We start from the raw sequence: 17,093 nt of genomic DNA, 5'->3' as shown, positions 1-17,093 counted from the left end.
ATCACCCACATTTCTATAGATATCCCTTTACCCAGGGTCTACAAGAAAGCCTAATAAAGTCATTGGCTTATCAGCTCAAACTTTGGTCTGTCACTGGTGCCCAGTTTGAGGTGGGGGGGTCAGGTTTTTTTATTCCCCCCTCCCCCAAGAATGCATCTAACAGGCTGATGTGTTCGCTCACAGTCTCCTGTCATTCAGTCGTCTGGGTCACGAATTCTACTGTGGCTGCAGGGAGTTACTTAGGCATGGAAGGGTCTGCAGACCTGAGAACAGCTCTTCCCTTTCCTAACACCTCTTTCTCCATCTGCTTGTCTGCAGCTGTATTAAAACCGAATCTGAAGCTCTCGTGGTCTTGTTCATTGCCATCTTAGTGTGTGCTTCAGAAGCAGAACCCGGGACAGACTCAAGTACAAAGCATTTATCTGCGGGGTGATCCCAGAAAACACCGAGAAGGAGGCAGAAGGGAGTTAGACATAAAAGAATCATTACCAACTAGAGCTGCATTCCACCAGGGAATGCTGGGAGACAGGGTATTACAAGAATCTCAGCATTATCCCACCTGAGGGGTGAGGAGGATAAGAGACAAATAGATTTTCAGGACATAATCAATAACTTATTACCTTCTAAAAGTAAGAGTAAAACCCCATCTTGTCCACAGTGTACAAGATGTGCTATCCATTACTCCTTAGGCTTTCCTTTGTCCTCATCATTCAGTTAGACTCTCTAGTGTGGGCACTTGATCATCCCAAGGATGAGCTGGGTATTTGTCCCTATCTTACATGGGAAATAAATCTTTTCTGCATATGCATGTGTGTGGGCACACTTGTGTGGGGTGCATGTATATTGAGGATATATATGTGTGTCTGTATATGTGGGCACATGTTGAGATGCATGTATGTTGAGCATATGTATGTGTGTCTGTGGGGGGCACACTTGTGTGGGATACACATATATTGAGGATATGTATGTGTATCTGTATATGTGGGCACACATGTGGAGATGCATGTATGTTCAGCATATGTATGTGGGGGGCACACTTGTGTGTGAGTGCATGTATATTGAGGATATGTAGTGTGTCTCTGTGTGTGGGGTACAGTTGTATGGGATGCATGTATTTTGGGTTTGAAGCTGATGTCAGTAATCCTTCACTCTATCTTCAGAGATAGCTAGGCTAATGATAAGAAAGACTTGGGTGAGAATATTCATAACAACTGAAAAAAAAAAGCCTGCTGGAAAACCACCCCGGAAGGTGAAGAATAAGCAGCAGATACTTCCCAGCATGCACAAGGCCCTGGCTTCCATCCCTACAGCACTGTTAAAGAGCAAACTGGGAACTAGCTATACAATAGAATGCTATTAGGTACTAAAAAAAATTATTGATAGAACCCAAAAGTGAAATGACACAGAACAAGAGGCAGAGAAAGGCGGGGGATGGGGAGGGAGCTCAGCAGAGGATGTCTGTAGTTACCACCCTGGGAGCTGGGGGCAGTAGAATCAGGAACTGAAAGCCATCTTTGGTAGAGGTTGGAAGAGCTACATGAGCTTCTGACTCATAAAAAGGGGAAAAATGAGTAGATGTAATGGGCTCATCATGTGCACGTTCATGTGGAGTCCTGGGAGAGGAAAGCCAAGCTGCAGTGATCAAACTTAGACCAGATTAGCTGTTTATTTTGTGAGGTGGACAATAACTGGGAAGAGAAAGAAATCTGAGAGTTTCAAAATGGTCTGGTTTTGGGTAGTTGCATGAATTACACAGGTATTAAAACTCACCTAAATGGCTAGGTGTGATGGTGCACACCTTTAATCCCAGCACCCAGGAAATACTGACAGGAGGAGCTGAGAGAGTTTGGGGCTAGCCTGGTCCATATAGGGACTAGTAGTCATTTCCGAGACAGGCAGGGCTACATAGTAAAAGCCCCATCTCAAAAACAAAGCCAACACAAAACACAAACTTACCTAAACATCAGAGATCTGTGCTGTTTGTTGGCATACTACTTACTAACCATTTCACCTGTATCTTTTTTTTTTTTTTTTTTAAAGAAAAGAAGGTTTGGCTACTATAAAGATATAACAGTTTGCTCTGACCCCCCTCCCCCATAAGTGCAAACCTTAGGAGAAGGTAGAAAGCTGGCTGAATTTTACTCTCTACCACGCTGGATCTCCGGGGTATCCCAGTGACTCTCATTAATACTGTAAGTTTGTACAAGCTTCCAGGCCTTGGGCTGTGACTTTCTCATACATCTCCCCCTGCAGGTGTAACCTGCTCTTGGCAGATGCTGGTGGCCCTGGAAGCTGGATGTAAGTGTATTGTCTAGGAAGGGAGTTTGCAGGTGGGAACTCAGCAGGACTCTGGGTGTCCTTGGGCACTGACAGGGTCCCAACTGTGAACACCATCTGTTCCCGAGAAGGGTGTCTGACAGCAGCTGTAGCCCTGGACCAGGGAGGTGAGTGCCCCTGAGACCCAATGTCAGGCTTCTGTTCCCACTCTTCCTGCTTATAGCCGGCCCATGAAAAGTCACTTTAACCCTGGACAGAAAAGATCAACACCCGTACCACCTTACAATTTACCAAGTGCTTCCTCCCATAAGCTCTTACTTCATCTTGTCATGGACTACAGAGGTACTTGTTTAATGACCCTATTTTACAGAGAGGTTGGGTGATTTCCCCAAGGTCACACAGCTGGCAAGCCATAGACCTGGGATTCAAACCAAGCTTTTTAACTATTTACTACCACAGTAAGCACAGTACTGCTGTGTCACTTAAGGACCTGCAAAAGCAGCTCTGAAACCAAATCCTTTCCGTAAGCTTTACTGGAGGAAGGAAACAGTATATAACAAGCTCCCCTGGCCTTTAATTTGTCTTATTTGCCTCTGAGAGATTTATCTGCCTGGATCACCGCACCGGAAGTGTCAGTTGCTGATGTAAATTTCCACATTCTTCATCTGCCTGCCAAGTACCATCCTCACCCCTTCATGGTTGTTGTGTGCTCTTTTGCCCCGACTCCCCTCTTCTTTAAAACAGGACTTTACTCCCTAGCAGCTATGCTGCCACCTCTGTGTCTCTGGTCCTCAAGACCCAGCACATACCACACCATGGGAAGCCAGTTTCCTCATCTAAACTCTGAGCAGACACAATGTTACCTGTCAGTTGTGTGGATCAAGTTCCTGACTCCTCCCAGTCCTGTAAATACTAAATTCTTTGTGAGTGGGGCTCACACATGGAGGTATCATGGCGCCCATAGCTCATCCATGGCTCTGCTGTCCACTGGGCATGTAACCTTAGACAAATGAGTGTGTTTGCGCCTTGCCTCATCTTCCTTATTAGAGCCTAAGGTCCCAGAGGCTAGATGTAAACCTGAAAATAATAGGTACTCATTTCTGTCATCAATTGCTGACTGGCATTGTTAATCTTTTAATTTTTAAAACTTATTTTATGTATGAGTGCTCTGTTGCATGTACACCTGCATGCCAGGAGAGGGCATCAGATCCCATTACAGATGGTGGTGAGCCACCATGTGGATGCTGGGATCTGAACTCAGGACCTGGGGAAGAGCAGTGTTAACCACTGTGCCATCTCTCCAGCCCCAACTAGCATAGCTTTTTTCCCCCACACTGCAGATAGTTGATGCTTTGCGGTGTACAAATTACCACTTTCCCAGCCATTCTCTAAGCATTAACTATATAGTTTATAAACTACCTGCATTGATCCAAGTTTGATGGCTCTCGGCTACAATCCCAACACTCAGGAGGCTGAGGCAGACTCATCTCAAGTTTAAGACCTGCCTAGGCTACAAAATGAGGTCTTGTCTCAAAACATAAAATAAAATAAAAACAACCCCCCCTCCAAAACCCCTCAATTTAAAATCTTTAAATTTTTTATTTTATCTCATGGTTTTTTATCTCATGCTCTGTACGCACTGTTCTGACTGACACAGATTGTATAAATATCTGATTCTTTGTAAGTGGGGCTGACATGAAGAGACCGTGGGGTCCACAGCTCTGCTGTTTGCTGGCTGTGTCCATTGATAAATTATGTCTGCTCCTGGGAACGTATTTCGCCAACATCGGTTCTGGGCGTGTGTTTGTATGTGTGTTTCTTTCACTTGCCACAAGGTTGTTGAGAGGATAAATGGAATTACAGATGTGGAAATATTTTGTTGGCTTTCAATCACCCAGAAATGTCATTTGCTTGCTGTTTGATGGGGGCACACCTTTTGCTGCCTGGCCACCCACCCCCTACCCATCGGTGCCTCTCTTCTCGTGAAGAAAGGAAGGAACATGTCCAGGGATACAGGTTGATGAGAAAGTAGCCGCGTTCCCAGAATAACCTTTTACATTGCACTGGATTTGAGGTAGGATATGAAGAAATGTCGTAATCTGCAAAACTACTGTGAGAACAGAGACACCCTAGAGAGCCAGTCTGGTCCCAGGGTTCAGTGGTGCTGAGGAAGTTGGCCAGTTTGGGAAATCTCACAAGGCTCAGGCTGATGAAGGCTTGCATGGGCCGCCTGGAGGGAAGGTGAAGGCTCCATGCTGGTGCTGAGATTTCCAAATTGTAGGCATAATAGCCTTACTTGCTGGTAGAATGAAGACAATCTCTCTTGGAAGCCCAACATCAAACAAACAAACAAACCAAAAATCCGAAAACAAAAGCAAACGCCAGCAAAGGAGACCATACTTCCGGTAGTGACATCCTCTGCTTCCGGGTTTTTCTTTTTTTTTTTTTTTTTTTTTTTGAGAAGCCGGAGCTTTGAACACCTCGCTTCCTGATTGGCTAGCCGATTTCGTCAGGTGTCACGTGGAGGCGGGCTTTCCAGGACCTCAGACTGGCATGGCTGAGGCAGGAAATGTGGCCTCTGGCCTCGGGCTTCCAGGAGAAGTCTCCCAGTGGCCTCTGAGGCGCTACGGTCGCTTCATGCTCTTGGACAATGGGGAATCCCCTGGACCTAGCTCGGAGGCTGCGGCAGCGCCCTCGCCCACATGGAAGGTGAGGCCCCCTCAGGGACGGAGGGGGGACCCTGTCCAGCAGCCACATAGCGCCTGTGCTCGACCCTCACACCTTTGCGAGGACCAGAGGGAATGACATCTAACGCAGGGAACTTGTATCTGAGTAGGAATAGGAGGTATAGTTGTAACTCTTCATTTTCAAAATAATTATGCAAGGCTAAGATAAGATTCATATACTCAACAAATATTGACTGAAAGTGGGTTGCATTCTGGACGCAGTCCAGTATGCTAGAGATGATTTCGCGTGGAGCAAGGTCTAAATGGTCCATGCTGTCATGAATGGTTTTGTTTGCATTCTTAGGGCACTGGGGATCTAAGTACCCTGTCCCTGAGCTGGGTCCCTCAATCCACTGATCCTAGTTTCCTGAGGGCATAGTATTTACCCAGATAACTATGGAAACTGTAGCGCGGATAATTAAGTCGTCCACAGCTACATTGTGATGCTCTTTGGTGGTCAAGCACCTACACAAGACTAAAGTTGAATTCTACCTGTTTTTATTTTGGTACTGGGGATTGGACCAACACTGCTTTGTATGCTAAGCACGCGTTTTACCACTGAGCAACACTGCCAGCCCCTGAAATCTACCTTTGATGCTGAATTTCTTGGTTAAGCTACTTAGCCTTTCTGAACCTTATTTATTGTAAAAATAGAAATACTACCTTAACGCTATGTTTAATTAAGTGTGGTAGAGACAAAAACGGGTGTAAAAATAGTGACCTTACTTCATAGGACATGTGTGCATGTCTACTGGGTGTTTCTGTGTTCTTGGATAGCGGTGGGTCTCTCTCTAGAAAAACGAAGGTGCAACATGTAAAAGGCTGCAAACCTGAGAAAACCTTAGCAGGTCTAATAGAGAGAGAAGCCAAAAGGTTTGTGCTTGGGGAACCAGGGGGTGATGGTAAGTGTAAAGATGTTTGAACAGGAAGACGGGTATCTTGTGAATATTATTTTAGAAGCCCATTGGGAAAGCCACAGGAAGGGTTTTAATCATTCTTGTCTTTGACAAATCACTCTGTCTTTGTAGATAGAATTAAAGGACAGAATGGGTGAGTTCAGGAAGACAAAAGATAATGGCACCTCGGGCCCGAGGAGGAGTGACACTGCAGATGGGGAAACAGGACATAGAATGTGGAGGATGGAAACGAAAGGCCTTGGTGATTGATGAGATGTGAGTGGTGAGCGTAACAAGATGCGGTTTCTGGCAGAGGAAGCTGTCGGGAGATGGGGTGCGCTGGAGGCAAAACAGATCAGAGCCGTCGGGTAGGCTTGTGTTGAGCTTAACATGCATGAGGGGACATCGGTGGCACTTAGCTGAGTGTGCTGTTCCAGATTCAGCAGGGCTGGGCTGGAGGTGCGAAGGTGTGAGTCAGCATCAGGGAGGTGGAGATTCCAGGACCTAGTCCCACAGTATTGCAGCTACTGTGTGTCAGATAGAAGTGTCAGAACCTGGCAGATTGACAAGAGCCAGAGAATTGCAAAGGACCCAGGAGAATGAAGGTTCATTAGTGCTAGAGGGAGTTCTCTCCAGGGGAGAGAGAATGCTTGCTTAAACTTTGTCGAGTGGTACTTAGCTGTGTGAAGGTTATCTATCCATGGTCCTTAGGAAGAGGGGTTTGAGTGAGGGAAGGGTGTAGAAGCCAGACAGACGCGGGTTGAAAAGTGACCGGGGTGAATGTATAGAGGCTTGGCTGCGAATAGAAACAGGGCATTGTGAATTATTCATAACATTCTGGAATGTTGGAGTAAAGGTGCTCTAAAACGTGAAATCAATATAGCCAGGCCCATTTTATTATTATTATTTTTTTTTACAAAATAAAATTGTTAAATACTTTGTTGTGCTCTTGTGGAACTCTGTATCCTAAATAATACATAAGGCAAAAATGCAAAATGGAGTGAGGAGGAGTTAAATGCCGGCTAGCATGACGGATCTATAATTGGATCTTATAGAAATCCAGGGATGTTAAAGGACATATTTAACTTCCAAGGCTGCTCCAGGAGGCTCCTTGATAATTTCTCCTAACAACTCTTTAATCCTTTTCAACCTTTTCTCTGTGCTGGGTGCGCTGGCTCAGACTCAGGTAACTCTTGCATTGCAACCCAGAGCATGGGCATTTTGGGCATTTCCAGAAGCCTACTGCTATTACAGTTTTTACCTTCTCTCTGCAAAGCTCCTCATGATCGCTTATAAGGAGCTGCACTTTCCAGCGGCTTCCAAATGTTTGACATAACACCATGGCCATGGTGGCAAGAGATACGGTTGGCGTTTGCACAGCTTTTGAAAACTGGACATTTGTGCCTCGCTTTGAATCTCTGCCCGGCTGTCCTGCCTGCTGTGGTGAGTCTCAGCCCAGGTCTGTCATGTTTTTCTTTCAAATGAAAGCAAAATGAACTTGGTTCTGTGTTACAGGCATGGTGGCTATTGTATAATAGTAATAATAACACTCTCTTCCTCTAAGTCCCATGTGAATTTCTTTTATAAAACACTTGGTACCTACAATAAAACTGTGTGTTAGGTGAAGCACAGAAATTTATTATGATAAAGTCATTCTGGTAGGTTTTTTTTTCCCTTCTCATATGGAATGTTTTGGATTCAACTGTGGATAAGCCCATTTTGATTTTTTTTAACCTCCCCCCAAATTATGAAGAAACTCTGTTCTTTTGGTTCCATATGTGTAGATATTTTGCCCCAGAGAAGATGCTAATCACGGTGGCCACGGTACAGTCTGTCTAAGAGAAAGATAAATAGTACCAGGCTTCTCAGACCGGAAGCCCCAGCTGAGAGATAAGATCAACAGAAGCCCAACATGCTGAGTGTATTTATGTGTCTGGATTGTTATTACATAGCACACAATTTGGATGCAAACAAACTTTTTTGGAACAGTGAACAGACAGACAGACAGAAACACCAAAATAAAACCCCAAACTTACAGCAGCTTACAGTGTGCCACGCAGGCTTTTGTGTTCTTAGTTGTCTTGTTGGGAATTTGTTAAAATGCAAATTCTTCCTCAGTCAGAACCCACTGCTGTGGGACATGGATTCTGTCATCATAGACAGCTCCCAGGTGACACTGGCATTGGTTTGGGGACTATGCTTTGCAAGAAGCAGTTTGGGTGACCTTGAGTGAAGTGAGGAACTATGAAGTACAATTCATAAAATAGGTTTATAGAGTTCTGACCAAGTTAGATTCAAAATGAACATTCAGACTTTTATTAGTGGGGCTAATATTTCAGCCATCTGTCCCCCTCTAAGTGGAGGAGCAGTTGGAACACAAAGCTGAACCTGATTTCAGTTCCTTCTGTCTATTGGCTCAGCCTGTCTGACAGAAATGATCATCATAAGAGATTGGTCCACTTTATGTCTCTGCATAATTCGGTCTGTTAATTTGAGAATTTTGAAAGGTGATGTTAATTGCAGGTTGCTTTTAAATGAAAAAGTTTAATCATTTTTTTTTTTCAGCTTTTAAATATTTCTCAGACTTACCTTACTTAATTGGTTGAACCTGGAAACTTTTTAGATTTGTAGGAGGACCTTAAAATAATTGCTCTACTTAGAAATTAAGAAATGGAATATGAAATTTATACTTGAGAGGAGTTTTGAATGTGGGTTCAATGTAGAGAAGGCCCCGAGGCCGCTTTTGGATCTCTAGTGTCTCTGTCACTATATACCGCCACATGATAAATCCTTAGTGTATTTGGCTCGATGTGTGGTGGTGTGGCAACTTTTTTTTCTGACACAGGGTCTCGCTGTGTAGCTCTAGTTGACCTGGGACTTGATGTATAGACCAAACTGGCCTTGAACTCAGAGTTCTGCCCGTCTCTGCCTCTCAAGTGCTGAGATCAAAGGCTTACACCACTTTGCCTGGCTCTATGTAGTGTGAGTTCTTTCAGCAGCCCTGTGCAGGAAATATTATATCCATTTTATGGATGCATCAGCTGAACCTGAGAGGTGTTCTGTGGCTTTCCTAAGAATTTGGGTGAGAGGTGCGGAGTAGTTTGGACTCCAGTTTTCTTGTCTCTGGAGCTTGTGCGTTTAATTATGGTGCTGTTGGCCTTAGAAATGTTAGTGTTCCGCAGTGTTCAAATGAGCATACAAGATGAGAACGGCTAAGATGGTTTCTTCATGTCTTAAGGACAATTTAATTTTCAGTCAAATTTCAAGAAAATTATTTTAAAGAAATAATAGTTCTCCTTTGTACACTGCATAATTTCTTAGTGGATCCTTATTGTTGTGAATTTTAACTTGTTGGGTCTAGGGAATTTCTTGTGTTCCTATAAATATTCTAGACCCCCAGCCCCCACCCCACCCCACCCCTATGAAGAGACACCGTGACCACAGCAACTCTTATAAAGGGAAACATTTAACTGAGATGGCTTACAGTTCAGAGGGCTAGTTCATTATTGTCATAGCCAGAGGCATGGAGGCATGCAGGCTCTGCATCTAGATCTGCAGGCAGCATGAAGAGACAGTGAGCCAATAGGCTTGGCTTCAGTTTCTGAAACCTCAAAGCTCCACCCCCCAGTGACACACTTCCAACAAGGCTACACCTCCTAATAGTGCTCCTTCCTATGAGCCTATGGGGCCATTTTCATCCCACCACTGCCCTGTGCTGGCACACACATACAGGATAAGTTACTTGGAAAAAGTTGTCATCCTTTCAAGTCTGTTTTTAAACCATGTAAAGACTGGCAAAACATTGGTTTAAGACTATCCCCTGTCCCCAAATGCTGAGAGAAATTCCTTAAGAGAATGCAGCCCAGTGCCCCATGAATGACATGTCTTTTACTCTGGCTGCTGAGTATTAGGCAGTATCCAGGGCCACGTGTGGGTCTAGGCAATGCTTCCTTCAGTACTTGGAGGTGGTTCTTTCTCCAGCCGTGTGTGCTGAGCAGAGAGCTTCATGAAGGACAGGCTTTGGAAGTGACTGGGGTTCACTCTGAGTGTCTCCTCCGGTATTGTGTCCTGTGTGTTCTTGGCTCTCTGACCTCCTTGGACAGCCAGCTCCATGTCTTAAACTCAGGGAGACCTCCCCAGACCCTGCTTGAGTGGGTTTTTATTTTCTTTCACTTTACTATGGAAATTCTCTAAGCAGTGAGAGACACTGACACCTTCTGTATGCCATTTTATAGTTTGTGCTTTTCAAACTTCTTCCTACTTATATTTTACAACTCTTTGGGGCACTAGCAGGAGAGCTCACACGTCATCCTCTCTCCACTAATGGTTTGCTGGGCCCTTAGCACTAAGCTAGGTGCTGGGGATGTTACGGGACTGTCCGCAGGACACTCACTCAGTCTTCTTGTTTGTTGGAGGTCTTACCACGTGGGGCTGGGTGATCTCAGTGTTTCTGCTTCAGCTTCTCCAGGGCTGGGATTGCAGGGTTGTTCCCCGATGCCTGGCCTCACACAGTCTCAAATATAGTCATGTCAACTCTTAATGACAGAGATAAAGTCTGAGAACTACATTAGACAGTTTTCTTATTCTAACATTGTAGTGTATAGACCAGCCATGTCATTAAATGTTACTGTTTTATGGGACCGTTCCTTTGTACATTTGTTTTCTTTGGCTGAAACACCATTCAGGGTATTAGATATCCCAGTGTTGAGTAGAGCAGATCACTGGACCATATTCCTCAAGATAGGCAGGCAGCCTTTGTCAGAGGTGTTGCGTGGACTTTTCACAAGTCTTCAGGTCTTACATGGCATTATTGTCAAGAGGACTTCTCTTGAGTCCTCCATTTTCTTAAAGCTGGGTTACGGCTCAGGATAAGATTAGCTGTGAGGGACAGAAGATGAACACTTAATTTTCACCGTAAGTCCAGAGATGGGGTGACACGCAGTGTCAGGATCAGGGGCTTTCCTCATTTTGTTCTTCTACCCTGTATGACTAAGGTGATGGTCGATATTGTCAGCTTCACCGGGTCTAGAATTACCCTTGAGCCAAGCATCTCAGCACGTGTGTGAGCGGCTGTCTAGATTAGGTTAGCCTCTGGGTGTCCCTGAGAAGGGTTTTTCTTCCTTAGGTTAATTGAAGTGAGAAGACCCACTCTGAACATGAGCAGTTTCATGAGCTTGGTTATGGTCACAGCTCTCAGCATCCTGTGGACTCAGTGTGACCGGCTACCACAAGCTCGTGACTCTGTGACTTCCCTGCCTTGATGGACCCGTAAACCTTGCACTTTCTTTATTAAGTTGCTTTTGCCTCAGGGTGTCTGGATCACAGCAACAGGAAAAGAACCTAAGACACTGTGATCAGTGTGAGAAAGAACCAGGGTTCTCGGAGCCAGGAGAAGGGGTGAGGCAGACAGAGTGCACATGAGTAGCTTCCTAAAGGGTTTTCTGTAGTTCACCGTGTGACGCCTCACCTTACAACACGCTAGGCAGAGCTTAAACCCACGTGACCGATGTATACCACAAGGTCAGGTGTCCTCTTACCATGTAAAAGGAAAAATGAAGGTCTGAGGTTACCTAGCAGTTTGTTCCACACTTCAGAATCTGAAGACTTATCTCTGAGTTCTTGGATGGAATTCAGAAGACATTTGTAATGACAGTCCTGTGTTTTACATGTGCCCCTCAAAGATTGTTGTGCTGGAAGCTGCCCTCTGGTGTGGTGGAGGCCTACTGCATGCTAATTAGGCCACGCCAGCACCACAATCAGAAGAGATTGATGCTGGTTTTCTCGCAGAAACTAAAGGCTGCCCCCCTGTGTGACTAGTACCTTATATATTCAGCCATATTTCCTTTCTGTGTTAGAATATGGCCAAGGAAGCCTCCAGACATACTGAGCCACTTAATTTTAGACGTCGCGCCTCCAAAACCATGAGCTAAACAAGCCTATTTATAAAGTGCCCAGTCTGAGGAATTTCATTATGCCAACAGAAAATGGATTAGTAGAAGTAACTAAATTAACTGTTGCTTAGTGTGTAAATACTGTATGTTCATTCCTGGCTGATGTCTCATAAAGTTTTACTGAATGGTGAATGAAAGCCAAGCATTGTGCTGATATCTGATCTCACACTATTATTTAATCTTTGAAAATTCTATAAGCAAGGCTTCTTAAGCCTTTTCTACTTCCAACCCTTTGTTCCTAAGTAATTTTTATGCAACTTTGAATATATAAGAATATAAAATAGACATAAAACTAAAACAGTTACTGATAATAAATTATATCAGTGATGAGAATTCTGTTTGATATCAATAAATAGCTCAGGATGACAGAAGTATGTTTTAAGGCAATTTCTAAACTCATTGGAAATTCTGCTCCAATCCCAAGCCAAAATTCATCAGTGAATGCTTCCTTAACAGTTTTTATGAAACCCAAACCAGCAACTCAAACATCACTTTAAAAGATTTATTATTTTATATACACGTGTATGTTTATATGCATGCATGTGTACCACATGAATGCAATGTCCTTGGAGGCCAAAAGGGCATTAGATCCCCAGGACCTAGAATTACAGAAGGTTACAAGATGCTAGGTGGGTGCTGGGAATCAAAGCCAGGTCCTCTGTAAGACCAGCCAGTATTCTTAACTGCTGAGCCACCTCTCCAGCCCTCAAACAACAATTACTTCTTAAAATTAACTTAATTACATGTATGTGTATCTGCATGTGGCTATGTGCATGTAAATGCTGAGGTCCATGGAGGCCAGATGCCAGAGGCATTGGCTCTCTTCAGGGATAGTGTTATAGGCTGTTTTGAACTGTCTGATGTGGGTGTTGGGAGCCAGACTTTCAGGCAGTCTTTACAGAACCATCCCTCTAGTCCATCCTTGTTTTGTGGCCATTACGAGATATAAGGACTAAGGTAACTCATAAAAGGAAGCATTTAATTGGGGCCTTGCTTACAGTTTCAGAGGGTTAGTTAGCACATGATCATAATGGTGGGAAACATGGTGGCAGGCAGGTAAACATGACACTGGAGCAGTAGCTGAGACACCTCCTCTAATGAGGTCACACCTCCTAATCCTTCCTAAACAGTTTCTCAACTGGGGATCAAACATTCAAACATGAGCCTGTGGAGGCCATTCTCATTCAGACCCCCCTCCCCATCTCTATATGTAATCCTAGCTGCTCTGGAAATTGCTATGTGGACCAGGCTGGCCTTGAACTCACAGAGATATACCTTCCTCTGCCTTCCAGTCAAACAGCAATCAAAAAAAAAAAAAAAAAAAAAAAAAAAAAAAAAAACAAATATTCTAACACAATATAATCTTGAGGTACACTGATTTGATTGCTTACAGTTTGAGGACTGACAGAAAAATTTTAAAAACAACCTAAAATCAATTATTTCCCACTACTAAATCATGATAGTTCTATTAGAACAGGAGAGTTTGTGTGTACAGTAAACTCCCTGCAATTCATCATGTACAGTAGACTCAAATTCTAGCCAGGCTGCTTCAAGCACTGTATTCATTGGTGTGTGGTATAAGTACACAGAGAAGACAAAGTGTAAATGTTGTGTGTTCACTAATAAGGCTGCAATGAAGTCCCATCATGCAACGCGAGTACGTGCCGCCAGAACTTGAGAGTCACTGTGTTGTTGGTGTTCAGCCACATTTTACTGTCGGTGGACTTTTTACAGCCTCCATATTCAGCTATGGGACCACGACTCACAGTTTATTTAGCAAGCTCATGTATAAGCTCATGAGGTAGTGAGTGGCGTCTCTTTTCTATAAGTCGACAAAACGGATTGTCCTTCTAAGTGATAAGGCTGAGATTTGATTCTACGTCTACCTGACTCCGATAGTGTCTTTTATGAAGTGGTAGTTGTTGGCGCTGTTCTCATACACTGTGATCTTACCTGGGCTGTGTTAGGTGACGTGTCACTGGTTTAGGGCAGGGAATTGTGAGCATAATTGGCACGTGTCACGGGCAGAATCTTAAAGAGCCAGTGCGTGACTGGTCTTACTGTTTCCTTTGGCACACTTGTCAGTACTGTAGTAAAGGTCAAACAGTGTGGGATGGAGCGGGAGAACAGATGTGTGGCAGGGATTGAGAAACTCGCCTCAGAGATTTAGAGCCTGGTCAATGCCTGTAGTGTGTGCCAGCCAAACTGGCTGACACAGGAGTGCTTCACACTTATGGTGACACCTAATTGGATCTATGTTACACGAATTATATGTTGCCTTGGATTTTGAAAAAGAACCTTGTAAGCGATGTTCCAACATCCCCCCTCCCCCTTAAGACAAAATCATTACTTGTTTCTAAAACTCTAGTTTATAAATACATATTTCTACCTTGGGGTCAGACTCTGTTCTCTTTCTTCAGAAACAAAAGCTTAATTTCTGTTCAGTGGTTTCCATGGAGGCCATCTATGGCTTGTTCGAACAACATGATTTAAGGTGGAATAATTTAAGGTGGAATGATTTAAGGTGGAATGGTTTAAGGTGCCATTTATATGCACAGGTACCCTGAAGAAGAGTATTGTAGCTTAGTGGTTAAGGAGTCGTAGGAAAGTACAGTTTAGAGTGAGGCCAACAAATGCTAAAATCTCACCATCTTTTAGGATTCTTTTTTCTACCCTCTGTGTGCAGACACTGTAAGGTTCTGTTAGAGATGGCTAAGGCTGCATCACTGAGCAGCCTACCCAGCTGAGCCCAACTGGCTGATCATGTAGAACTCAGGGGTCCTCTCAGTTCCCAGTGACAGCTGAGACTTGCTCTAAAATCTCTAACTCCCATTTAGAAGTGTGCTTAGGATAGTGGAGCCCCATCTTCCCTGGCTTTGGGAATGGATGGAAGATATGAAAGGAGAATGTGAGCGTTACCAAGACTGAAGTGTGCCCGTAGGAAGGACCACTTTAGTCTAGTTGGTGGTGTTGGTATTTGATACATTTTTTAAAAATGGAGTCTTATTACCTAACAGAAGCTGGCCTTTAATTCCTGATTCTTCTACCTCAGCTTCCCAAATGTTGCGATTACAGGCATGCAACCCAATACCTGATTTTTTTCTTTTCTGGTGCAATTTATCAGTGCGTGCAGATATTCTTCTGTGTGCCTATGAATGTCTGTGCGTTCCCATGAGAGCTCAAGGAGGGCTTGCCATCTTATGGACTGGGACAGGATCTCTAGCTGATTGTGGAGCTTGTCGACTCTGCTGTTCTGGCTGACCAGCTTGCTCTGGTGAGTCCCTGTCTCCCAGCCTGGTGCTCTGGGGTTATAGGTCTGTTACCGTTTGTGCAGCAGACGTGTTACGACCAGGGCCACCTCTCTATCACTCTCACACTGGTTTTCATTCTAAGTGACATTTAAATATAACCACAGGTAGAAACAGTACGGAGGCCGATGATGTGACTCCCTCCTCAGGGCGACCTAAAGGCCGCACCGGGAGGATTTTAGACATGAGAAGCAAATGCCGCGAAGTTGCAGGACGCGAAATTGACATTGAGAAAGCAGCCGCCTTTCTGTGCTCACCACGAGCGCTGAGAAAGAAATCAGGGACACGGCCTCATTCACAGTTGTCTCAGGAAATGGTAACATTTCTAAACCTAGTTACGAAGGTGAAAAACCTCTTTAATAAAAACTATAAAAAGAAGAATTAAAAGATGAAAGATAGACTAGCAGGATTAATACAGTAAAAAATGCCATATCGCTGAAGGTTGTCTACATATTCGGTGTGATCGCCATCAAAATACTGAACGTCATTCTTCACAGAACTTAAAAAAATGAATAAATTAGATTCATTGGGGAAGCATAAAAATGCTGAATAAAATTTTGAGCCACACAGCACCCGGTGCAAATTCAGCTGATCATTTAAGCAGTCTTGCTGGGGATTGGTAGTATCTAGAGGCTGACCAGATTCGGGATGATTCCCCTGGGATACGCGTAGGGGGTCGTTCCTTTGCTAGGAGAGCGTTAGGTCTGGTTTTCTCTTTATGCCGTTCCTGAGCGATGCTGCCTACATACATAAATCAGGATTTGTGAAATTTTGACATAGCAATTTTATTGTTCTAATTTTAGTTTTGGGGCTACCCTGCACCCCACCCTACCCTCGTAGTTGCCTTAAGTAACCACATGGTTATATTACAAAGCGAAAGTGAGACCAAGCTTGACTCTTCCTCTTAATTTGCCACTTAAAAAAAGGGGGGGGGGTTCCCCCAGAATCCTTAAGCACTGAGTTGTTTTTGTGTTTAACCAGGAGCTTTGAAGATCTTTCTGTGTGCCTAGGACCTAGGATTTCACTGGGATGTGATCAGGTCTTGCTTGTTGTTGTTGTTTGTTTGTTTGTTTATTTTCTGCTACAACTTTAATGCCTGGAACTTGCTTTCTTTCTGTCTTCATCCAGTCTCATGCCCCTCTGGGTTATTTCTTCTGTTTTGTGGGTGTCTTCCCCTGCTCTGTTTTCCACACACCATCAACACCATTCTCCTGATCCTGTCTTCGTTCCTGTATCTTACAGCATCACGAGTGGTCTCTTCCTCGTTGTGGTTTTCCCTGTGACTCTAAGCTTTCTCCCTTTGACCATTAATTTGACCTCATAGTGTACAATTGGCTGGTGAACGTTCATTTTCATAAAACGGTTTCGCACCAAGACTTTACTTGAATGTTATTGGTAATAATTTTTTTCAGGCTGTTTCCGTCCCCTTGAACAGTTTAACTCCTCCTGGTTGTCCTTATTCTGGTTTTCTCTCCCCACCCATATACTAATTGTAAAGAAATAATGGGTGTCTTAGTGTTCCCATTGTTGTGAAGAGGCGCTATGACCAAGGCAACTCTTATAAAGAACAGCATTTAATTGGGAGTGACTTATGGGTTCCGAAATTCAGTCCATTGTCATCATGGTGGGAAGCAGGGCAGCATCCAGGCAGACGTGGCACTGGAGGAACTGAGAGTTCAGCATCCTATTCTGAAGGCAGACAGAAGAAGGCTGGTTTCTAGGCAGCTAGAAGGGTCTCAAAGCCCATCCCACAGTGACACACTTCCTCCAACAAGGACACACCTACTCCAACTAGGTCACACCTCCTAATAGTACTTCCTGGGCTGCACATATTCAAACCCCCACAACGGATTTGATCCTCCTGCAGAGAAATAGGGAGCCTGGGAAAGAGAGTGAATGCGAGAGCACACTAATGTCTGGTGCCTGTTCTTTAAG

At 44.1% G+C, this 17,093-nt stretch overlaps 1 protein-coding gene across 1 annotated transcript in view; it reads left to right on the top strand.

The window, feature by feature from the left end:
* Positions 1-4,830: 4,830 nt before the first annotated feature.
* REC114 (REC114 meiotic recombination protein) overlaps positions 4,831-17,093 on the top strand; it is a gene marked incomplete at both ends in the record, with an annotated part of 91,222 nt that continues 78,959 nt past the window's right edge. The window contains one exon of the mRNA XM_080930372.1: positions 4,831-4,986. Coding sequence (XP_080786498.1) covers positions 4,831-4,986 — 156 coding nt within the window. The remainder of the gene's footprint in view (positions 4,987-17,093) is intronic.

Source organism: Micromys minutus (assembly GCF_963924665.1).
Source record: "Micromys minutus genome assembly, chromosome: 16".
NCBI classification, from domain to species: domain Eukaryota; kingdom Metazoa; phylum Chordata; class Mammalia; order Rodentia; family Muridae; genus Micromys; species Micromys minutus.
The sequence above is the reverse complement of the archived record's forward strand: the minus strand, read 5'-3'. Positions and strand labels throughout refer to the sequence as shown.